Source organism: Pongo pygmaeus, chromosome 1 (assembly GCF_028885625.2).
Source record: "Pongo pygmaeus isolate AG05252 chromosome 1, NHGRI_mPonPyg2-v2.0_pri, whole genome shotgun sequence".
NCBI classification, from domain to species: domain Eukaryota; kingdom Metazoa; phylum Chordata; class Mammalia; order Primates; family Hominidae; genus Pongo; species Pongo pygmaeus.
The window spans coordinates 474,637-499,060 of record NC_072373.2 but is presented as its reverse complement, the minus strand read 5'-3'; the positions used below and the strand labels follow the sequence as shown (position 1 = coordinate 499,060).

General features: G+C 39.4%; 4 protein-coding genes across 8 annotated transcripts in view; all 4 read left to right on the top strand.

Annotated features, from left to right (window-relative positions):
• The window catches only part of LOC129033027 (olfactory receptor 14I1-like), a 76,376-nt gene that overhangs the window by 11,492 nt on the left and 40,460 nt on the right, over positions 1 to 24,424 (top strand). The gene's annotated exons all lie outside the window — the stretch shown is intronic.
• LOC129033048 (olfactory receptor 2G6) overlaps positions 1 to 24,424 on the top strand; it is a 56,598-nt gene that overhangs the window by 11,492 nt on the left and 20,682 nt on the right. Inside the window, exon 3 of one of the 3 annotated variants that reach the window (XM_054481014.1) lies at positions 641 to 706. The exons of the other annotated variants lie outside the window; for them this stretch is intronic. The gene's annotated coding sequence lies outside the window, so the exon portion shown is untranslated. The remainder of the gene's footprint in view (positions 1 to 640; positions 707 to 24,424) is intronic. 3 annotated transcript variants of the gene reach the window in all.
• LOC129033079 (olfactory receptor 2T27-like) lies at positions 1,242 to 2,190 on the top strand. Its single transcript, XM_054481094.1, is given in 2 exon segments — positions 1,242 to 2,153; positions 2,155 to 2,190. Coding segments are annotated over 2 exon segments (948 nt in total).
• LOC129013758 (olfactory receptor 2T2) lies at positions 12,683 to 13,657 on the top strand. Its single transcript, XM_054450422.1, has one exon. The coding sequence runs from the start codon at positions 12,683 to 12,685 to the stop codon at positions 13,655 to 13,657; it is 975 nt and encodes a 324-aa protein (XP_054306397.1).

Sequence of the window (24,424 nt, the reverse complement as noted above, 5' to 3'; positions counted from 1 at the left end):
GGTGTGTTTAATTCTGGAGGACTGGTTTGGATGAAGGTATTTGGAGCTGTCATATTCTCAGGGATAACTCTAGACTGGTGCTGCCTAGTAGAAATCCTAGGGGAGTCAGATAATTCTAAATTTTCTAGTAACCACATTAAAAATGTAAAAAAACAGGTGAAACTAATTTTAATCTGTATTATCCAAATATATCTAAAAGTTACCATAATATATGCAACACATCTCCTTAAAACTTTATATTTTTAACAAGTGTTTGAATTCTTAACTTGTGCTGACGGCACATCTTGATTTGGAGCAGTCATGTTTTAGGGGCTTCACAGCTTCATAAGACTCATGGCTACCACACTGGATAGTGTAGAGATCTGTATGATGCAGGGAGAAGCTATCCAAATAACTCATAAGTGTTCCTAAACGTAAAATATTTAACTGATATGGATATATATGCATAATCTACAAGTTTGAGAAATCCCTTTTGGGATACACTGTCTCTAATATTTAGTTTATTTTTTCATAAGTTGGATTATAACATTTCAATGAGTTGTATGTTAATAATTGGTAGTTAGCTGCTGCAAGAAGGAAAGCAAACACCACTTGACCCTCAACGTTTTCTCCCATGATTTTTCTTCCTATGAATTCTTAGATGACTTCTCAGAACTCAGCTTTTTATTCAACACAGGCTCATTCTCAAATACTCCACCTGATACATGTAAGTTGAGCACTCAAATTTTACAATGTACAAGCGTGTCAAGAATGGTATAAATTAGGTCAAATAATGCAGTTATTTTTCCATAGGCAAATACATACTCATGGTGATTTTGAAACTGGATTCTAAGTGTGAGAACTAGAGTCTAAGGAGAGCAGTGTAGGATGCGGACAATCCTCCTTTCCTCCCCACCACCCTATCCTATGCAATCAGGCTGGTTCCATTATTATGTCTTAGGTGTATCCTCACCAATATAAGGTGGTACTCGAAAGACAGAAATAAATGGTCATGAACAAAGATTGTTTCATTGTGAACTCTAAATAGTAATCACCAAATCAAGAAAATCCTTAAATGAACAATGATGGTATAATGAGATGTAGCCCAATCCTGCTCAGGCAGTTCTGTCAGGAAATTATGAGCTTCAAGAAATAAGATGACTTGACCTTGGTTTGTTCATGACTGCATCATAATGTCTTATGTAAATCACATACCTTTCCAACTTTATCATATCTATCTCTTTTGTGTACCCTACAGAGCTATGGAGCAGGGCAATTATTCCGTGTATGCCGACTTTATCCTTTTGGGTTTGTTCAGCAACGCCCGTTTCCCCTGGCTTCTCTTTGCCCTCATTCTCCTGGTCTTTGTGACCTCCGTAGCCAGCAACACGGTCATGATCGTTCTCATCCACATAGACTCCCGCCTCCACACCCCCATGTACTTCCTGCTCAGCCAACTCTCCCTCATGGACATCCTGTGTATTTCCACCATGGTGCCCAAAATGCTGGTCAACCAGGTGATGAGCCAGAGAGCCATTTCCTTTGCAGGATGCACTGCCCAACACTTCTTCTACTTGACCTTAGCAGGGGCTGAGTTCTTCCTCCTAGGACTCATGTCCTATGATCGCTACGTAGCCGTCTGCAACCCTCTCCACTATCCTGTCCTCATGAGCCGCAAGATCTGGTTGGTTGTGGCGGCAGCCTGGCTGGGAGGGTCTATCGATGGTTTCTTGCTCACCCCTGTCACCATGCAGTTCCCCTTCTGTGCTTCTCGAGAGAACCACTTCTTCTGCAAGGTCCCTGCCCTTACGAAGCTCTCCTGCATGGACACATCTACCTATGAGACAGCCATGTATGTCTGCTGTATTATGATGCTCCTCATCCCTTTCTCTGTCATCTCAGGCTCTTACACAAGAATTCTCATTACTGTTTATAGGATGAGCGAGGCAGAGGGGAGGCAAAAGGCTGTGGCCACCTGCTCCTCACACATGGGTATTGTCAGCCTCTTCTATGGGGCTGCCAGGTACACATACGTGCTGCCTCACTCTTACCACACCCCTGAGCAGGACAAAGCTGTATCTGCCTTCTATACCATCCTCACTCCTATGCTCAATCCACTCATTTACAGCCTTAGGAACAAGGATGTCACAGGGGCCCTACAGAAGGTTGTGGCGGAGGTGTGTGTCCTCAGGAAAGGTAACCACTTTCTAAAGAAATAGCATATGCTGATAGAGACTTGAAATGAAGGATACAAGACTTTATCATTGCCCTTGAATTTAAATATTCTCTGCCTGGAAACAAGTCACCCCCATGCCAGCAACTGTGGGGCATTTATGGGATTTGGAAAGCTGCCTGGGATCTTAAGGATTTCATTTTTTTTTTAAAGGTATTGAAGGTTCTGAACAATGAACAGTTTGGGATGGGGTAGGTGTAAAGTTGAGGTTTAGTAGTTACCCATGACGTTTTAACAAGGTGTGTATTCCACTAAAAATCATGGAGTAGCCTGTTTCTGGCTCTGCTCAGTCATGACAAAAACGGTCATCTTCAACAACTACCCTGACTTCTCTCGACTTTTCCCCTTTAGACACTGTCCATTGACCATGACAAAGAATCAACTCATCAAATATTTATCATATTTCAAATATAGCAGTCACCATCTTATCCTCAGGCTGTGTTCTAAGACTTCTGGGGGAAGCCTGAAACCATAGTATAGAACTATAGAAACTGACTGCCATCAGTCACAACATATTTGCTCATCTTCTACCATAAATGTAATGTTTTTTCTTACCTAAGCACTCACAGACACAGTGTGATAAGTTTTGCAGTTTGAGGTGTGGCAACAAAATTGCCACAAATGTGTTTTCCCTTCTACACAATTTCAAAGAAGGTTCATTCTTACTGTAGATCTTGGCAATCTCAGCATATTTTTTTTCTCGCCAGAACCTCCAGTTAAGAACTTATTGGATTGTGTCTCTGATAATGGTTTGGCTGTTTCCCCACCTAAATATCTTGAATTGTAGCTCCGATAATCCCCATGTGTAGTAGGAAGGGCCTAGTGGGAGGTAATTGAATCCTGGGGGTGGGTTTTTTGCATGCTGTTCTCATGATGAATAAGTCTCAGAAGATCTGATGGTTTTACAAAGGGTGGTTCCCCTGCACATGCTTCTTGCCTGCTGCCATGTAAGACTGGCCTTTTCTTCTCCTTAACCTTTCACCATGGCTGTGAGGCCTCTCGAGCCATGTGGAACTGAGCCCATTTAACCTCTTTATAAATTACCCAGTCTTGGGTGTTTTATAGCAGCGTGAAAATGGATTAATCATCTGTTTCTCAGAGACATGAGCAGAGGGCCAGTATCTTTAGAAATATAGAAAGAACACTTAAGTCTTATAATAACTAGCAAGGTTTTGCCAAATACGGATTCACCCAAAATGTCAAGTAGTGGCACTTTGGAATGGAGTGAGAGTGGGCAGGCAGAATTATCTGAAATTAAAACAATCTAAACTCCAAACTGTGGGAGTCACTCTTGGCTTGTAGCAACCAAGTCTATACCTACTGACACAAAAGGATTACTTCCTGAATAAGAGTTAAAGCGGAGGAAGAGAAAAAAGGTGAATAAGAAACATGAAAAGATTGAGACACCACAAAATATCTTATATAAATAATTTAGACTATTTTTACAAGATAACTAAGTTCAACACTAGACAAAATATTGACACATGAGTTAGAAACTAATACCGATCAATACATTGTTCACAGGTCTGTTTTTCCTTGGGAAAGTTAATACAAGCCCAACCTAATTGATATAGCAGCACTTCTCAAATGCTTTCATGACATAACTATAAAAATTATAGTTACATGGCACCTTGAGGAAAACTGATGTGGCTGTTGAGAGCAAAATCAACTCCCCTGTGGCTGTAGCCACACCGGACACTGAGACCAATCCAGGGTTGAGAGGATCAATATTGGTTGTAACCCTTTTGTGGCTCTGTAGAAAGGCATACCACACCAGAGGGAAGAGTCTATACAATCAATCCAATAGCTAGTCTGGAGAATTTATGGATAACATATAAAATATTCTTCAGGAAGGATTATTGAATCACATTCTAAAGGCTGAAAAGGTATAGGGTTTTCTGCCTATCTGTAACAGAGGGTGTAAGGTATATGTCTAATGGATTTGTGATGACTAGAAATCATAAGTAATGTGACCATTAGCTGACTTAATGCATGAAAAGCATTCAATGATGTTTGGGAAGCAGAACTTTAGTAATAAGACCACCTTCTTTTCCCCATTAGAGAAATAAATGTTAGGAAGTTCAATTTTCCTAATGTTTAAATATCTTAATATGCTCTGGTGAAAAAATTTTAGAAAATGTATAACTTGTATTACCCTCACTTTTTTCTTCTCTACCAGTTGCATTCTTTCCCTCATTCTTATTTCTCATGTCTCCTTTATTCCTACTGAATTCAATATTCTTCTGTACTATGCATAAGACAAATCATTCTGAAAAACACAAGTGACAAATGCCACTTTTGTGAAAATAGAAGGTAGGAGAAAGTAGAAGGAAAATCTCTTGTGACCCAAACTCATTAAGCCAAAGGGAAAAGTCAAGCTTGGGAAAACTGTCATGCAAAACTATATTCCATGTCTGTTCCCGACTATGGGGCTACAGATTCCATACTGTTCCCAAATGGACAGCTACACAGGTAGAAAGCTACATACCTCCCCAAGGGACCTCCCTCACAGTCTGCTAGCAAGGAAATTCCTTGCTGGCCCAGAGATTTTTACCCTAAAACCATTCTGTTGAATGTCATGCTGACAATGTAAATGAATGGCTTATCTTGACAGGCAGTGGACAAAGACAGGCCTGGGAGTCATCCCTCCACTCCCCTGAAACAAATGCATATTTGACTGCTTCCTCTGCTGTGTACCTTATCTTATATACAATCCAGACTCACTGAGCAGGAGATGAACGCCCAGGTGACTGTTCCTCTAAACTCTCTCCTGTCACATCTAAAGTGCGAATTCAGTGAACACTGATTAAAACCTCGAAAGAAGGCAACGACTTCATTTATTCACACTTCCTTTTTCTTTTTTTTCCTCTAATGCTCACTGTTTCCCTTTTAAGTATTGAAGTCTCCCAACCCTCTTTAGAAGAAGCACAAATCTCAGATGCTCCTGTCATTTTGTTCCTTTTTCCCAGGTGCATCCTCAACCTTGGCACCAAAAACCTCTACATTGAGACTTGGCTCCAATGCTTTTTGGTTCACATTTATTAACTTTAAAGATTTCTCCCCAAACAAAAGAGGCCAGTGACTTTTGAGAGGTTTTTAAGTTTGTCATAGCCTCTATTTCTAAAGAAATTTAAAATCTAATTTTCAATTTGGAGCGAGGCTGTTATCCCCACATCACTGCCCTTAAAATCTCTCTGGAGAGATGCCAAGATTCAGTAAGACATTTTCATGATGAAATACCAAGAAACGATTCCAGTCCTTCACTTGGGAAAACAATGCACCCTCTGCAAGAAAGGATGGGCTGCTTCTAAAGTTCATGGTAAACCCAGTCAACTTGGATTAATTGCTAACCCAGGAATTCTTCCTGGGGGATGTGGGAATCTATTAGTGAAAAGACTTTTTGACCTAGCCTCACCCCTACACAATGTATTTAAGAAGTCTGACATTCTAAAGCAGCAGTGGGAAGACTTGGACCCAGCTTCTCTGAGGTAGGATCTTAGACTTTCATGAAAAACAGAACATTACCGAGACTACTGGGATGTTTAGGTATTACTCCATAACTATTGGAAGGCCACCTTACTGTGAGCTTATCTGCTAATAAGTGAGGCAGTGGTCTTTTCAAGATTAAGAAGCATAAATACATATATTCACTATCTGGCAAGCAGACAACTGGAAAAGGGCATTTAGCATGAAACGTGGGAAGCTAAGGGAAATCTAATAGTTTAGTAGAACATGAATAGATTTACTGAAGGAAAATGGCATGTAAGAGCTGACAGTTGGAAGAATGTGCTTTGTATTCACAATGAGAAAGTTTGACTTAACTGGTAGCAGCGGTGCATATTATTGGATAAGCATAGATTGCCCTCTGAATATTTTGTTAAAATTTTAACTTACATTTTAAGTTAAATGATTGATTGCTCCCTTCATATGCATTTAGGTGTGGCTGAAGACTTCTTGCATGCTTGGAGGGAAATTATGATTTTATTTCATTCTAACATCCTTCCTCCTATTTAACCCATAAGGCATCCACATGTGCCTAAGATAAAATCTTTTTTTAATATAAAACTATTAAAGAGGTCTCCTAGAAGCCATCTTAGCATGGCATATAAAAGCCTGTTGAGCTGAGTAATTGGAGCCCAAGGGGGGAGATATGGACATTTTGGAAGCTCAGACTATAGGGGTATAATAATGAGTGCATTGTGTTTATAAGCTGCAGGTGTCTGCCCCTCGCCTCAGCTCAGCTCGCCTCACCACTGCTGCTCCTGTGTAATCCTCCATGCCCTCATTCTCCATTTCCTCTTCCACAGTATTAGCAGGGTGGACTGGATGGGCCATATACCAGATCCTTTGATTTCTATTTGCCACCACACAAACTGACACCACTGCCCAGAAGCATTCCTCTGCACATCCAAATCACAGCCCTCCTTCTGGCAGCTTGGAATTTAGACCTTTTACTCTCAATGCTCCAGGAAACCAGATGCACTTCTTTCTTTCTAGTCCATTGGTGATATCCTTGACAATATAGTTTAGGTAAGTTGGCATCTAGCATTAAAACCTGTATTCTTCAAACTGAACTAATTTCTGGCATAGTAAGTGTTCAATAAATGTTCACCTACATGCCATTATAGTGCTGATTTTTATTTTTTTTTTAGCCAAGAAAACCTCTTCTATCTTATGCCTAACTTTCCACACTGAAAATTTCCAAATTGTCAGTTGGGATGGGAGGGAAAGTAGACTACTTTTCCATGAATGAAAACAGTTACCATTTAAATATGCAGATAAAGGGGGTGGTAACTAAGGCAGTATGTAATTAGAACTGGAGAAAAGGTAAGGGAACTACGTTGCTGTGGAGAGAAGGATAAAATCTGATTAATGTAGGAAGCAAGGTCCCAAATGCGTTCATTCATAAAAGTTAGACGGGGTTCAGCAGTAGCTTGTGTAGGTAGAAGAAAAGGAGTTCTGTGGCCAAAGCCCACTGTGGCTATGAACACTTATGAGTAGCAATTAATATTAATCTTGCTTTCAAAACTAAAACTGCCAGATCTTTCGTAAGTACCTATTTCAGCATATGTAACTTTCTGACTGAAACAACTCCCATTTACACCTTATTTCTAGACACTGAGTTCTGGTCTCTCCACCTTCACTTTCCAGCCACACTCCACCCCACACACCTCAGCTCTCCACGGGCTCTTCAGCTGTAGTTAGACTGAACTCTCCCCTCTTTCTTCCACCCCGGTGCCTGCTAATTCCCGCTTTCAAGCCTTCTGACATTACTTACACTGTCTTTGATGATGTCCTCTCTCCTTCAGTCTCGAGTTTCGGATCAGACCGGTTTCCCTCTCCACTATTGCACTGTTTAACTGAACTGACTCCTGTCTTCTGGTTCTTGTGAGCCACTATTTTCAAAGCAGTGATCGTTTAGATTCTCCTGAAGATCCTTTCAGCCTCTAGCCCTAGGGTGAAACTTTGAGGTAAAGAATTCTGACATAGTATTCCTCCCTTAACACTTTCATTTCCATAGTTTGTTACCTGTAATCTGCCAGGTTGCTATCTGCCATGTTTAAAAAATATTAAATGAAAAATCTCAAATTTTAAACTGCACACCACTTTGAGTAGTGTGGTGAAATATCATCCCTTTGTCTAGTTTATTCACACTGTCTGCTACCCCCTGAGTCATTCAGTAGCTGTCTAGGTTATCAAATCGACTGTGGCGGACTCAGTGCTTGTGTTCAAGTAACTCAGTTTTTCTTAATGGCCCCAAAGAGATGGAGTAGTGAAGCTGGCAATTTAGATGTGCCAAAGAGAGGCTGTAAGGTGCTTGCTTTAAGTAAAAAGGTGAAAGTTCTTAAGGAGAGAGAAACCCTCATAAGCTGAGTTTGCCAAGATCTATGTTAAGAAAAACTTTATCTTTGAAATCATGAAGGAAAAAATTATGCAAGTTTTGCTATCACATCAAACTGAAAGTTATAGCCATGGAATATTGTTTTAGGTATTCTATTTTATTAGTTATTGTTAATCTTACTGTGCCTAATTTATAAATTCAACTTGATCATAGGTATGTATGCATGGGATAAAATATGGTGTATATATAGGGCTCAGTACTATCTGCAGTTCTAGATATCCAGTGGGGGTCTTGAAAACTGTCTCCCACAGATAAGGGGGAAACTACCTTTGTCTACTACTCAAACTTATGCATAGCATCTTCTGGTTTGCTATGACTTCATGTATGTAAAACTTCTAAAGTACCCAGCACATGTAAAGCCCTATTTGTTTATGGTTTGGGGAATACCAAACTTCCTGTTTCTCTTCTTCCATCTCTTAGTGCCTTTCACACCATTTATCTTCTCTATAAGCTTTAATCAAAGCAGAAAGATCCCAATATACTATCCTTGGCCCTCTTTTTCTCATTCAGGAACAAATAATCGATGACTCTTATCCTAAGCGCCATATAGCTCTTAGTAATATGTTGGTGACATTCCATTCTTTTACTGAAAGAACACTGAGGTCTGGAGAAGTAACTATGCGTGTCATCCCCAGAGCAATTTGACAGCTGAGCAAAGCATAATGGAATTAGCTGTGTTATTTGTGGCTAAACACCTTTAAAAAGTCCCCAACATATTTTCATTTTTAGAAATCCCCACTTTAGACTTAAAATGATCTGCTTCTATGAGGATTTTTGATATGATACATTAATCAAACTTAACTATATACTCCTTAAGAATAGTCAGTTCTATCTTCATAGCCCACACAGTACTAGGTAAGTGTCTTGAATACGGAATGTGTTTGCGCTTGAGGCACTCTGTCTCTAAGGATGGAATGGAAAACCCTTCCCCTTAAAGCTTTACAGGTACGTTGTGTCAAGTGGAGAAGATCAGTTCTGGTTAGCAGCTTTATTGCCACAGAAAGGACACTGGCAGATACTTCTCATAGCTCTAGTCATGCTGAATTCCCGGAAAGGGGTGTCAGAATGAATTGCTCTAAGCTCTTCTCCCTGGTAGAAGAACATGTGACCTCTTTTGGAGATCTCTTTGTACAATTTTCAGTGAGTCACCAGTTGTTCTTGATTTCTATGGCTTTTCCCAGAACAACTCCAGGGCTGTTGTCCTGAAACATACAGCTTTGATCACCTGGCACCCTGCAGAGAGATTCTCCTCCTCTTTTCCTCTTCTCTCCATGTGGCAGACCACAGGTAGAATAAATGCCTCTTGGCTCACTCATCCCTTGCCCATCAGCCCAAAGTGTGCAGATAACAGAAAAAGAGCTCCTGTGTGTACGGTGTCTTCCACCTCTTGGCTTGATCTTCCCACCCTCTCATTCCTGCCGGATAATTATGTTGCAACATTGGTTGATGTTATAACTGGTCCTGGGGGTCAGGGGTTCTGGGTTATGTTCTAATCTGCACTGGGGACAAACAATTCCCCACCTTGAACAGCCTGAAGCTTTGATCAATGCAAATAAAAGCTTTTTCTTTTCTTTTTTTTTTTTTTTTTTTTTTTTTTTTTTTGAAAGACTAGTTGATGAAGGAACCTAAGGGTCTTAGAGTGGAGAATGATGATAGTGGGGGAAAGATGACCTGATGGGGAATGAAATCTAGGATCTTGTATGTGTGAATAAGCCAAACCACACACAATGCTAAACAATAGCGTCAATTCTAATGTTAAAATGTAGATGCTCGGAACTGATGTAAACAGAAGTAACCGATAACATATTTTGTCCATAATGCAAATATTTTCACTGTCTACTTGCAATGCCCAGTATCCTATGGAATAATATTAGGCACGCATTTGAACATGTCACATTTGGTTCTCAATATTGGCTCCATTGACATGGGTGAATTGCTCGTTTGTGCCAAGCGATGCGTAGTGTTCTGCTCTTCAGCAGGGCCTGTTCCCTACACATATCCCCACCCACTCACAGATGCACACACCACACATGCCATGCTCACACACATATGAACACACTACACACACATGTACGCACAACACTCACAAGCAACCTCTAATTATTTTTATACAACCGAGACCGTGTTAAAAAAAAAAAAAAAAAAAAAAGGAGGTGGCTAAAATCATCTTTCTCCTGTTTCAGCTTTTTTACTCTCCTCTTCTGGGATCCTACAATTAAGATAAAATCTAGGAATTGAAAACGTTCTTATCCTTTTATCATAGACATTTGAGGCAATAGTGTTTTGCCTCTTCTTTGAATACCTTGTAAAGTGGAGTCTGATTATTTACATGAACAAAATGCTCTGGCTCATGTTCTGATTCAAAAGTAATTGGTTATATTCTTAGGTCATTTTCATTTGTCTCATTCTTGCCTATTTGTTTCTCAAAGTGTATTTTTAAAAGTATGATTGTAAGCTAACTTAACGCTATAGTAATTAATGTATAATATCCATAATGCATTTAAGTGAAACAATAGATGTGGGTCAAGACAAACTTACTGTCTGCGAGATTAATATTTTTAATTTACAACAAGCTATTGCAAAAGCCACTGCAAATGGAATTTTATATTTAAATAGTCTCTTGACCCATGATTCAAAGCTGTGGCTATCACAAAATCTTTCACCTGTTAGAGAAGGTAAAAATAGCTGACTTTTATCACGCTTGACAGGAGTTAATATTTGATGCTCATGTATTTTTTTTCTCATCCTCAACCAAGGTGTGATAAACTGAAGTTTCAGCACAAACCAACACAAAAATTGCTTTTTTTTTTTTTTCTTTGGATGTTTACTCATCTTTTAGGCCTATTACTCATATCTCCATCTTCAAGCACTAAAAAGGAAAACTGTCTCTACTGTTCCTATTGTTTTTGTTTCAACATAAGGGGAGTTTATTCCTTCTTGATGCTTCAGGGTCTGTAAATTTGACTATTCTGGAACCAAAAGATTCAGATATATTTGTAGTATTGGTGGCCAAAACGTTTGACAGAAATAAGTTTCTTCAGTAATCCTGTCACTAAAATCAGAAGAAATACACCATAATCTAATAATAAAAAGGAACAATTCATCCCTCAGTATCCCTGAACATATAAAAGGGACACGCATTCACATTACTCAAAAATAAAAAAGCATGAGAATTCATTCCATTTATTCAAGGAATGTTTGATACTGCTGTGTCTTCTGAGTTCAGAAATTTCTTTACCATCCTATAGTTTTTCTTTGTATTCTTGTTTTGTTTCTTGAGACAAAGTCTTACTCTTGTCCCCCAGGCTGGAGTGCAATGGTACGATCTCAGCTCACTGCAACCTCCGCCTCTCAAGTTCAAGCGATTCTCCTTCCTCAGCCTCCTGAGTAGCTGGGATTTTACAGGCAACTGCCACCATGCCCGACTAATTTTTGTATTTTTAGTAGAGATGAGGTTTCACCATGTTGGCCAGGCTGGTCTCGAAGACCTGACCTCAGGTGATCTGCCTGTCTCGGCCACCCAAAGGGCTAGGATCACAGGTGTGAGCCACTGCGCCCGACTGTAGTTTTTACTTATATAAACATGAAGGATCAGTAAAATGGTAGAGAAATAAACTTGAGGAAAAAACCCAACTAGCAGTGGATTCCTAGGATGATACAATATTAAGACAGGTTCAGGATGCCACTCTCAGAGAAACTCTAACATTTTGGCTAAACAATATTTTAAGAAGATTAGGTCATGATTGAATTATATGATGCAGTATTTAGTCATAAAATTTTGGCAGAATTCATTGTGTCAACCAGAAACACCACCACGATAACGAAACTAAAGCCCTCCTCTGAAGCAGTTTGTGGTGGTCGTCCTGCCAGATTTATGATCCCCAAATTCTGTGAGAATAGACACAAGTTCTCACAGCAATCCATGCCTAAAACATGAACTCCTTTTGCAGGACAAAAGTCTAACCACAAGACAGTGTGGCTCCTGACCCCAAATAAGGTCATCTGTACTGCTTTGGTGTTCCAGACTTTCATAAAGCTGTTCAGTAACAACAACAGCCAAAAGTCAGTTATCTAGATATTTTCTATCAATTTAAGTCACAAATAGATGTCTGCGTATGCCTTTAGTACAATCATCTCATTGGAGATAGGGAGCAATTTAAATTCAAATCATGTATTGCAAGGCGAAATGGGAAATAAGGCACAGTAACCACCCTCAATCTAAAAGTGATAAGATTATAAAATGTATTCAGAAGATAGTTCAAAGTAAAAATCAGATTCTAAACCAGGTACTGTATGAATTATTACATTTACATGTCACATCCAGCCTGTAGAGTACAGAACTATGAGGACCTTTCACAGATGATGAAATTATTTGAGAGTTTCTGTCCAATATCATACAGATCATTAATACTGAAACCCAGGATTTCAAATGATCCTGAAGTAGGTGATCTTTTCTTGATCTCACGCTGCTTCTGACATGCTATTACTGGTGGGCTCTTCCTACATATCAGGTCATTAAATAAGCTGCCAGATTTCTGCCTTTACAGCCCAAGGAGCTGTCATGGACCATGGGCATGGAGGGTCTTCTCCAGAACTCCACTAACTTCGTCCTCACAGGCCTCATCACCCATCCTGCCTTCCCCGGCCTTCTCTTTGCAATAGTCTTCTCCATCTTTGTGGTGGCTATAACAGCCAATGTGGTCATGATTCTGCTCATCCACATGGACGCCCGCCTCCACACACCCATGTACTTCTTGCTCAGCCAGCTCTCCATCATGGATACTATCTACATCTGTATCACTGTCCCCAAGATGCTCCAGGACCTCCTGTCCAAGGACAAGACTATTTCCTTCCTGGGCTGTGCAGTTCAGATCTTCCTCTACCTGACCCTGATTGGAGGGGAATTCTTCCTGCTGGGTCTCATGGCCTATGACCGGTACGTGGCTGTGTGCAACCCTCTACGGTACCCTCTCCTCATGAACCGCAGGGTTTGCTTATTCATGGTTGTCGGCTCCTGGGTTGGTGGTTCCTTGGATGGGTTCATGCTGACTCCTGTTACTATGAGTTTCCCCTTCTGTAGATCCCGAGAGATCAATCACTTTTTCTGTGAGATCCCAGCCGTGCTGAAGTTGTCTTGCATAGACACATCACTCTATGAGACCCTGATGTATGCCTGCTGCGTGCTGATGCTGCTCATCCCTCTATCCATCATCTCTGTGTCTTATACGCACATCCTCCTGACTGTCCACAGGATGAACGCTGCTGAGGGCCAGCGCAAAGCCTTTGCTACGTGTTCCTCCCACATTATGGTGGTGAGCGTTTTCTACGGGGCAGCTTTCTACACCAACGTGCTGCCCCACTCCTACCACACTCCAGAGAAAGATAAAGTAGTGTCTGCCTTCTACACCATCCTCACCCCCATGCTCAACCCACTCATCTACAGCTTGAGGAATAAAGATGTGGCCGCAGCTCTGAGGAAAGTACTAGGGAGATGTGGCTCCTCCCAGAGCATCAGGGTGGTGACTGTGATCAGGAAGGACTAGCGGGGACTCCCAGAGCATCAGGGTGGCAACTGATCGGGAAGGACTAGTGGGGAATCCCAAAGCATCAGGTTGGTGACTGTTATTGGGAAGGACTAGCGGGGACTCCAGAGCATCAGGGTGGCGACTATGATCGGGAAGGACTAGTGGGGGACTCCCAGAGCATCAGGGTGGCTACTATGATCGGGAAGGACTCCCAGAGCATGAGGGTGGTGACTGCGATCGGGAAGGACTAGGGGGGACTAGTGCAAACATCCGCGGTGATGCGGCCAATTACGCAGCTATTACAGAAAATATGGTATTGGTTCTGAAGAATATTCAGTGTCACTTTTAGCAATTCAAAATTAACAGGCAAAATCAACCTCTGTTGCAAGGATTACTTAAGAACAGTAGCAAAGCTGGCGAGCATCTCTGCATGAGTCAACGTGTTCAACTGGATTCACAAACATTTCCAGAGGGCATTCTCAGTCAAGTAGCCCTACAAACCATTCATGGCAAGCCAAGCAGCCCTTGGAAGTGCCCGTGTTGCCGTGTGATCATGAGTCCTGCCTGTCTGTAATGTTAACATGTGATCATGAGTCCTGCCTCTCTGTATTGCTAACGTGTGATCGTGAGTCCTGCCTGTCTGTATTGCTGACCAACTTTTGAATGGAAATTGGAAGGAGCATTTGTCATCTCCTTGATGACTTAATTTTAAACATTCAATACAAGTAAAATATTTTCTAGTGCTAATAAACGTGTAGCAGTTTTATTTAGAAAATAGGCGATACTATTTTTGGTTCCGTATTAGTTACATTTTATGAATGTTATCACTTACCTCTGAAACACTTGCCCTGCCTTTGTTCACATGGAGTCTAATATATTCCTGGAAATATTGATTCATTGATTGAAAATTGACTCTGCCATTAAGAGAGTTACATGGCCAAAAACCTACAAAACTGCCATTTATGCTCAAATTGTTAATAGATAAATGTAGAATGAATAAACCAAGACATTTTATTAGCTAACTTAGTTCCCTTGGAATAAGTTGCTCAATTTTCTTATTCTCAACATCTTCATTGATATGCTAAAAACAAGTATTTTTGTAATTAGCTGGAGTTAGATGTGGTGCTTTGATAGATGTGTAACTTTGGTGGAATACTAAGCAAAGACTACACTGACCCCTCCATTCATGTAATTTTAGCCTCCTGTGTGTAAGGTCCTGAAATGAGACATAAAAAATATTGACGGACCTGGTGTTTATTTATTGATAGAAGGCTTAGAAAACATTGGACAGAGCGGTTACATAGTTGACAAAGACTAAGGAAACGTTACTCAGCCTTATGTTGTTCTAGTGTTGACACAGATAGATAGATGGAAAAATGTTTCCTCCATTGTTGCTGACGTAGATAAAGAATATTCCCTTCAATATGCTAACCCCTAGGTGGCTTTTCGTTCAGAAGGTTCCTAATAATTTGTTCTTTACCCTGATATCAAACACATGGAAAAGAGATGGAAGAATGTCCTGGAGGGATTAAGTGAAGAAACAGACCAGGATTCATTTATGAAATATCCTCAGTGTTATTTCAATTCGGCTCCATTCACATTTAATTCCTTTGTGTCTCTGCACTAATGCCTTCCCTATTCTCCATTCTCCTGCCTCAGCTAGAACCTTCTCGAACTTTCTTCCCTCTGCAAAACTCCTTCAGTTCACATTGCATTTGTGCTCTATCCTGGGACATCTGTGTTTTCTTTCCCATTTTCTCAGTTGCTATATATTAAAAATCAGGACTTTTATTCTTATGTTTCCAAGATTAATTCTTGGCATATTTAACTCAAATATTTAACTCTAACATTGACAGACATTTCAAAAGTATACCTGAAACAATAAGTGAAATGCATTTTGACAAGTTTCTAGGGATATCATGGACATTAGTGATTGGGGCATGGAAAGTGGTGACTTATTCAATGTTTGAGTCTATTCAACAAATTTTGTGGTGGTTACATCAACATGTTCTTTTCCTGGTGATTTATCAATCTTTCCACTGTTGACATGTGCACTTTTCTATTGGAGGCTCTACTTTAATACAACTTAAAAAAAATCTTTAATCTTATTTTACACATGGTGTGTATCCATTCCCTTCACACACAAAACTAGTCCCACTGTAAAAGGGAGTGACCAAGGACTTTTCCCCAGTCATCTCACCAAATTCTTACATAAGGTAATTTGTGGTCACCAGATTTGCTTCTTTATTAAAATAATATATAAATTTTAATATTTAGTAATATACATATTACTAAATTATCAGGTGTATACCTGAAACATGGCATGCACTAATCCAGTTAATGAGGAAAAAATAGAAGACTGTCCCTAGTTTTGAAAACATTTAACTACATAACCTGATTTTGATTCTGATCTTCACAAAATCTTATAAAGTATTTAGAGAAAGAATTATCCCCATGGGAGATGAAGAAGCTGATGTTCACAGCAAATTATTGCCCCATTCAAGCAAGAGGCAGATGGGGCTTCGGAACCACATCTTCTAACCTCTGGTCTGGTGTTTTGTGCCAAGCCATGATACTGATAATTTACAAATGAGAGAAGTGGCCGGGCATGGTGGCTCACGCCTGTAATCTTAGCACTTTGGGAGGCCGAGGCAGGTGGATCACTTGAGGCCAGGAGTTAGAGACCAGCCTGGCCAACATGGCAAAACCCTGTCTCTACTAAAAATACAAAAAATTAACTGGGCGTGGTGGCAGATGCCTGTAATCCCAGCTACTTGGTAGGCTGAGACAGGAGAATCGCTTGAACTCAGAGTGGAGGTTACAGTGAGTCAGGATCGTGCCACTGCACTCCAGCCTTAGCAACAGAGCAAGACTGTCTCAAAAAACAAAGGGGGGAAGCACATGGCACAATGTGTAGCTGCCAGCTTGTTAACCCTAATAATGACCTGGGGACAAAGGTCCCTTCAGAGCCACATGCTGATAAAAGCCATGTTCACTTGCTGTTGGATGCCAGTTAGGCTGGTCTAGCAAGGACCTGATGACCCACGTTGAGGGGTAATCAGATTCCCTGTGGGGTCTTTCTGCAGGTAAGGGATGTGGATATAAAATTAACTGAACCTTTGCTTCTACAGACTTGTTTTATACAATAAACATCTATATGCAATATAAAATTATAATAGAAGAAAGAATAAAGTCTACTTATTAAATACCTTAACTGCTTTACTCAATGCTCAGGAAGATTTCAGGCAAAAAAGGAATGATCAGAGAAACTGAAGATAATTAGATAATTATTTAGCATAAAGAAAAGACTGCAGACCTCTGTATCCACAAAAATTAAAAATCTGAAAAAGTGACAGAACATCCCTGTCAAGTTAGACAAGTGACTTTAAATGAAGTGAAGTTCTAAGAATCCTGACAATTATGTGAAAACAAAATGAAACATCAGGTCCTGACTCTACAAAGAGGTTCCATACATAAAAAAAATTGTATTCATAGATAATTTTATGGCATTGATAGGTTATTTAGTTAAAACAATAGGCTGATTCATACACAAATGATAAAAACCAGATGTATTTTTAAGCTTTTTTTTCAGTTGAGATTGTATTGAGGATAGATTGCTTAAACCTGGGTGACTCCCGTGACCATGTCACACACTTAGCATTTCACTGTGTACTTCCTTCTAAATCCCAGGTAATAAAGGCCAAGAAAATACTTAGTTCGTTTTGACTACATTCCTTTGGTTTATACAACTAGCTAAGAATATAAAATGGTAAATACCTATAGCTTCAACTCTGGTTGTTTCACATTGTATTTTTTATGAGCACTTTAAGCTTATTTGGTTTTGTTAAATCATCACATACCTAAAAACAAGAATTTTTGTTTTGTGATGCATTGCAAGCACTTAAAATTTTTCCTAATATAGAATTTGCCCTTAATAAATATTAGTATGATAAACAAATGAAAACTTTCATTTTAGAAGGCTTAGTACCCCAAAGTACAAATTCTAATTTTTAAAAATCTTTAAAAGTTTCCTTGGCATCTCAGGTTTGAAGAGACAATGTGGAAACTGAAGATTAACAAAGTTAGACTTTTATAGGCTCACATAGAACTGCATGTCAAGGGTGATGCTAGAAGCAAAAAACACCAAAAAACTACTTAAATTATTTCCAGCTTCACTGATAAGTGATTTCTGTTAACTATTTTAAAATTGCAGCTTATGTAAAAAAGTCATTGGCTTTTGCTAGATTCTTCATATATTCTTCGAAGCAAACAGGAGGCAAGTCCCATTAGGGGCATTTCTCAAGGGTGGAAGCAGAAAACTTTCATGACTGAAAATTTAAATGCAAAGTTTAGGATTACGTATGTCAGTTGATGTTATCAAAGTTGTTCTTTCCCTGGATTTCCAAAGTGTTTAGCATCACTGGTCATTTCAATTAATGAAGTATTCTATAAACGTGGAAAAATTAAAATCAGAAAACATGTTTGAACATAGTTAAAACCATATCTTTGGGCCTCAGCTTCTTGAATAGCTGAAGGTTTAATGAAGACAACTGCTTTTCTGTCTCCCTGTATAAACTGGGGAAACTACTTCAAAGGGAGAAAGGATCATATAATTTCGGCCCAAGGCAGGGATGCTTGCAAATAATGGCTTTGTGTAATTTGAAAGACTGTAAAAATCTTTACCTTTTTTGATTATTTCTAAGAACAAGATTATAATACATGCTGAGTATGTATTTAAGGGATTTCATTTCAAAGATACAGAATACAGTTGTAAAGAGATGATTATATAGGTTGAAAATAATATGCCACCTTTTCACTTAAGAATACAATGAACCTGCTATAGGATGAAGATGAATATAGATCACCTCACATTCCAGTGGTCACTTAGAATTCTATTATGTACTAAAACCTAAATCATTTAGTATGTGTCCAGTTAGCAGATGCTTAGGTTGCTTCCACTTTCTTATTGCAAATAACACCAGAATGGATTTTTTTTTTAATAAATTGCCCACTCATCTGATTATTTCCATACTACACTTCCCTGGGAGCGGAAGCTCGTACGTGTTTTTTAAACTCCTGGCATTGACTCAGTGCACGTTCTCATACCAGAAAACAAGACAGAAAACCCATTGTAATTCCCACCAGCAGTTTGAGATTCCTACTTTTATCCCCGATGTTGATACAACCCAGCTCTCATGTAGAAGTTCAAGTTGAATAAGATTTCCTGAAACTCTATTTCTGCACTGTGGCCCTTCTACATTGCTATCCTATTGAGGAAGCTTCGTGGGCTGATGCTCTAGGTAAGAATAAAATTAAATTCAAGCCCTCTGCCTCTGGCAATCCAAGGCACAGGTGAGCAGATCCGCATTTCATTGCATTTCATCGCCTTGCAAGAGTAAGAAGAATGTGACCCTAACTGAGCAGTGATAGACACGTATTAAGAGGGAGTGATGAGTTTTTATGACTCCACCTAAGAGGGGCCTGAAAAGACTACTTGATTGGCAAGAGGCCAAAAACACCTTTAATTTTCCAAAGATGTTTAGTTCAATAGCTAAGTCTAGATAGTCTGATCTGGCTCAAGTCAGGAATAATCATATCAAAAATGGTCCCTTGACTGTCCTCGATCCACAGTAGAGAGACTCTCCTGTAACTTAGTTCCCCCACACCCCCACCTTTAGGGAACTTCTAAGAAAGTGATCTAGTGTGTTACAACAAAAGTAAACATCACCATAACAATATAAAGTCTGACTACAGAGTTGGCCCTTTAAATTCTTTTAAAAAAATCTCTCTCCTGTCCATTAGGGGTCTTCAGTACCTAGGAAAATATAGTATACGAGGACAATTATGTTGAAAAAATATCATAATTTAATCATTGTTTCATAAGTCATTGATCACTCTAGTACCATTTCAATTGATTCCACAAGGATTTAAATTCAGTTGACACTTCTGTAATTTTTTTTGAAATGAATTTGTTCATGTAATTGTAAGATTCTTCAAGGGTCATTCTGTTTTTCTGTTTCTTAGGGTACATGTGATAACTTAATACATTGATTTGTAAAGATCAATGTAATTGAGAGATCCATTACCTTAAATATATATTTGTATTTTCTTTATGCTAGAAACATTGGAATTATTCTCTCCTTAAGTGAACTCTGCCACATTACAGAGATCTTCAAATCTCAAATCCCCAACAGGGAATAGTATGTACAGGGCTGCATGTTAACAGCAGTGATGCTGTGCAGGACTGGAAACATGCCTATTGAATGGGCCATTATGATGTCTGCTGGGAGATGAGTCATTGCCTTCTGCATTCTCACAACCGTGACATGTGTGAGTGGCATTTGTAAGACCTTTCTTGGGGTACATTTGATGAGATTTTTTTTTCATGTAACTTAATATAAAGCCAGATACCTGCAGGCAGGTGTGTAATGACTGAGAATTGCCCAGGAGTTAGGGAGAATTTTGAGTTTCTGGAAAATTATTAACTTCATGTTGTCACTTTATTGCTTTGTTGACAACTTGTGATCAGAAATTCAAATTTTCCTGGAGTGTGTTTATGGCCTTTTATCCTGCATTCATTTAACTTCTCTTTGGCTGGTGGTAAACTGAAGTGATGCTCAAAGGGATATTGTCTTTGGGAAGTAGTTAAGGGTAGTAGCAGAGAGCATGAAAAACAAAAGTTGAGTCCTTGAGCCTGGATCAAGGTGGCACTGACAGTAGGCACTTCTACCAACCAAATTTGGGTTGTAGGCATTAAGCATCCTGGTGCTTTCCCCAGGCAAATAGGAGGATAATGATATCCAGTGGAAATGTTTATCATCATTCCTTCAGGTTGGGCAGGGCCACGGTCATCTGTGGGACCTGGTACCCATGCACTGTTATTAACATATACTTCAATACAATTATCCATCCAAGTGACTGTCCAAATTAAGGGTGGGAAAGGTACTTAGGCCCAGTAGGTATAACTAGCTGCAGCTGCTCTTGCAGACATAGGGAGACTTACCATCATTGATACAATCATTAAAGCTGTAAGCAGCATATTCTCTGGAGTTTCTGTTACCCTTGTGTTCTTCAGGCTTTTTTCAGCTAACTATGTCAGCTTCTTTAGCTGGGCCCAGGTCAGCGGCTCCGCTTTCTTGGTGGATGGCAACTTCTTCTGTAAGTTGTAAGTACCCAAACTGGAAGCTGATTTTTTTTCCTGGTGAAATAAAACCTCTCCCCCATGTTATCAACTTCCCTATTTCCCATGTTTTATTTTTGCTGTCTTTCCACCAAATCAGTTTTCCTTCATGTGGGCTGTTTTTACCAGTAAAATGTTCTTCTGCAGAAGTAGTGGTCTGATTTCTATAAATGTTTAAAAAACTTAAAGAATAGAGTGCTAGATTAAGTTGCATCCAGGGAGTGTTATACTCCTTACTCTATTTTTCCTTTTTTTGTTTAACCAATTGAGCTTTGAGTGTTCTGTTAGTTCTTTCAATTATGGCCTTTCCTTGGGAATTATAAAGGATTCCTGTTGTATGTGTAATTTTCCACTGATTTAAGAATTTTTGAAATGCTTTACTACAGTATCCTGGCCCATTATCTGTTTTAATTTTTTCCGGAACTCCCATGACAGCAAAACAACATAATAAATGTCTTTTAACATGGGAAGTACTTTCTCCTGTCTGGCAGGTTGCCCATATGAAATGTGAATAAGTATCAACTGTCACATGGACAAATGACAATTTTCCAAATGAAGGTACAAGTGTGACATCCATTTGCCATAATGCATTAGGACATAAACCTCTGGGATTAACTCATACCTCCGGAGTGGGCAGGTGTAGGACTTGACACTGAGTACAATGTTGTACAATATTTTTGCCTGTTTTCATGTGATATCAAATTTATTTTTTAATCCTGTTGCATTTACATGAGTCAGGGCATGAAGTTCTTGTGCTTTTACGAAGGCAGATGATACTAGCAAGTCAGCTTGTTCACTTGGCTTAGTTAAAGGCCCTGGTAAATTAGTATGTGCTTGAATATGAGTAATATAAAATGGGAAATTTCTTTTTCTTACAGTTTGTTGTAACAAATTAAACAGCTGATTTAACTGATCATCCATACTATATGTGATTAGGGCTGTCTCAACATCCTTTGTAGCCTGCACTACATATGGACCATCTGAAACAATGTTAATAGGCTGGTTAAAATCTTGTAACACTGAAATGACAGCAACCAACTCTGCTCTTTGAGTTGAGTGATATTTTCAACGACTCATTCTTTTGGCCCAGTGTAAGCTGCTTTTCCATTGCTGGAACCATCAGGATACACCATCAGAGCATTTTCTAAAGGTTTCTTTCTGATAATTTTAGGTAAAATTCAAGTAGTCAATTTTAAAAACTGGAAGATTTTTGTTTTTGGGTAATGATTATCTATCAATAATTCCCACAAAATCAGCAAGACCAATCTGCCATGCAGCAGAACTGATAAAGGCTTGTCTAACCTGTTCCTTGATTAAAGGAACAATGATTTTATCTGGGTCACTTCCACATAATTTTACTATTCGTAGTCTTGCCTGACCAATTAATATAGCCATTTGATCTAAATACAATGTAAAAGTCTTAATTGTATGGTGAGGAAGAAATGACCGCTCCACAAGATCTGTATTTTGAACAACAATGCCTGTTGGAGAATGTACAGTAGCAAAAATCAAAAGTTGGAGTGGAGCTAAGTGATCTATTCTATTTACTTGTGCTGACCAAATTTTTTCTTCAACTAATTTAATTTCTTTAGTTGCCTCTGGAGTTAATGTTCTACTATTCAAGTCCAGATCCTCTCTCAAGATAGAGAACAAATTTGACATGGCATAAGTAGGGATGCCTAGAGTTGGCCAAATCCAATTAATATCTCTTAGCAATTTTTGAAAGTCATTTAATGTTCTTAATGTGTCTTTATTTCTATTTTTTGTGGTTTAATTTTTCTTTCCTCTATCTGCATTCCCAAATATTGAAAAGGAGTGGAGGTCTGAATCCTATCAGATGCTATTGTCAGTCCTGCATTTGCAACCTCTGTCTGCAGAAATGTGTGTAATAGTCAACTAATTTGTCTCTTTTCTGCAGCACACAAAATATCAACATAATGAATGATATAACAGTCTAAAAACTTGTCTCTAACTGGTTGAAGAGCCTGAGCTACAGAAGTCTGACAAATAGTTGGACTATTAAGCATTCCCTGAGGCAACACTTTCCACTGAAATCTGGTGGCTGGTTCTTTATTATTTATGGCTGGTATAGTAAAAGCAAATTTTTCAAAATCCTGTTTTGCCAGAGGAATGGTAAAAAAGCAATCCTTTAGATCAATTATAATTAAAGGCCAATCTTTGGGAATCATGGCCAGAGAGGGCAGCCCAGGTTTGGAGAGGCCCCATGGGTTGAATTACCGCATTAACAGTTCTTAAGTCAGTTAGCATGCACCATCTGCCGGATTTTTTCTGAATTACAAACACTGGAGAATTCTAAAGAGAGAAAGTGGGTGAAACATGTCCTTTTTGAAATAGCTTTTTAACTATTTTATGTAGCACCCCCAACTTTTCCTTAGCAGCCACTGTTTGACCCATACAGGATGCTGCAGTGAGAGTCTGAATTGCTCCTTCACTGTAGTGAACCATAGGTTGGGCAATAATGAGTGCCGTGAAGCCAAGTCACAGCGAGCCTAGTTTCAGGCCCCCTCCCCCAGCACTCACTCAGCTGAGGAGGAGGTGGCCATCATGGTTTTAGCCCCAATGGCCCCGATGATTCTGGATTTTTACTTTTAATCTTAATGTTTCAGGATATATTACCTCCTGTAATTGATTACAGTCAACATTTTGCATTGACCGAGCCATTACAGACTCTGCTGCATTTTTACAATCTGAACTTTCCATTCCTTTCCTGGATTTTGCCCCTGCCTCTTCTTCACAATCTATTACACAGCTTTGAGGGGCATCAGAAGCTGAAACACTATCTTCTATTTGAAACAGTTCTAAATTTGCTTTAATAATGGTCCAATCATTCCATACTGTAAGTGGGATGATTTTACCTTCCCTACTTTCTTGTTTTCTTTGCCAATTTTTTCCCAATGTTTTAAATCTAAAGTTCCCTGTTCTGGAAACCATGGGCAGAATTGTTCTATTATTTGAAATAGCGTAATTAGATTTTCTGTAGAGGCTTTAACTCCCCCTCTTCTAGAGAGAATTTTAATGAGGCTGAGATAAGAGGCATATTTACTTTGCCCCATTGTTACCCTGGGTTCCTCCGAGTACACAGGCTTACCATAAGGCTGACTGTGGACGTACTCGGGAATCTCTCGTCAGTTGTCGTCAATGCTCAAGTTCTTAGCATACCTTCACCCTAGAGAAGGACACCCACGTTGGGTGCCATATGAAGGTGTGGCCTGCCCCTCCACACCTGTGGGTATATCTCATCAGGTGGGATGAGAGACTGAGAAAAGAAATAAGACACAGAGACAAAGTATAGAGAAAGAAAAGTGGGCCCAGGAGACTGGCACTCAGCATATGGAGGACCTGCACTGGCACTGGTCTCTGAGTTCCCTCAGTTTTTATTATTTTCATTATCTCAGCAAAAGGAATGTGGAAGGAGAGTAGAGTGATAATAAGGAGAAGGTCAGCAAAAAAACATGTGAGCAAAAGAATCTGTCATAATTAAGTTCAAGGGGAGGTACTACACCTAGATGTGCACGCAGACCAGATTTATGTTTCTCTCCACCCAAACATCTCAGTGGAGTAAAGAATAACAAGGCAGCATTGCT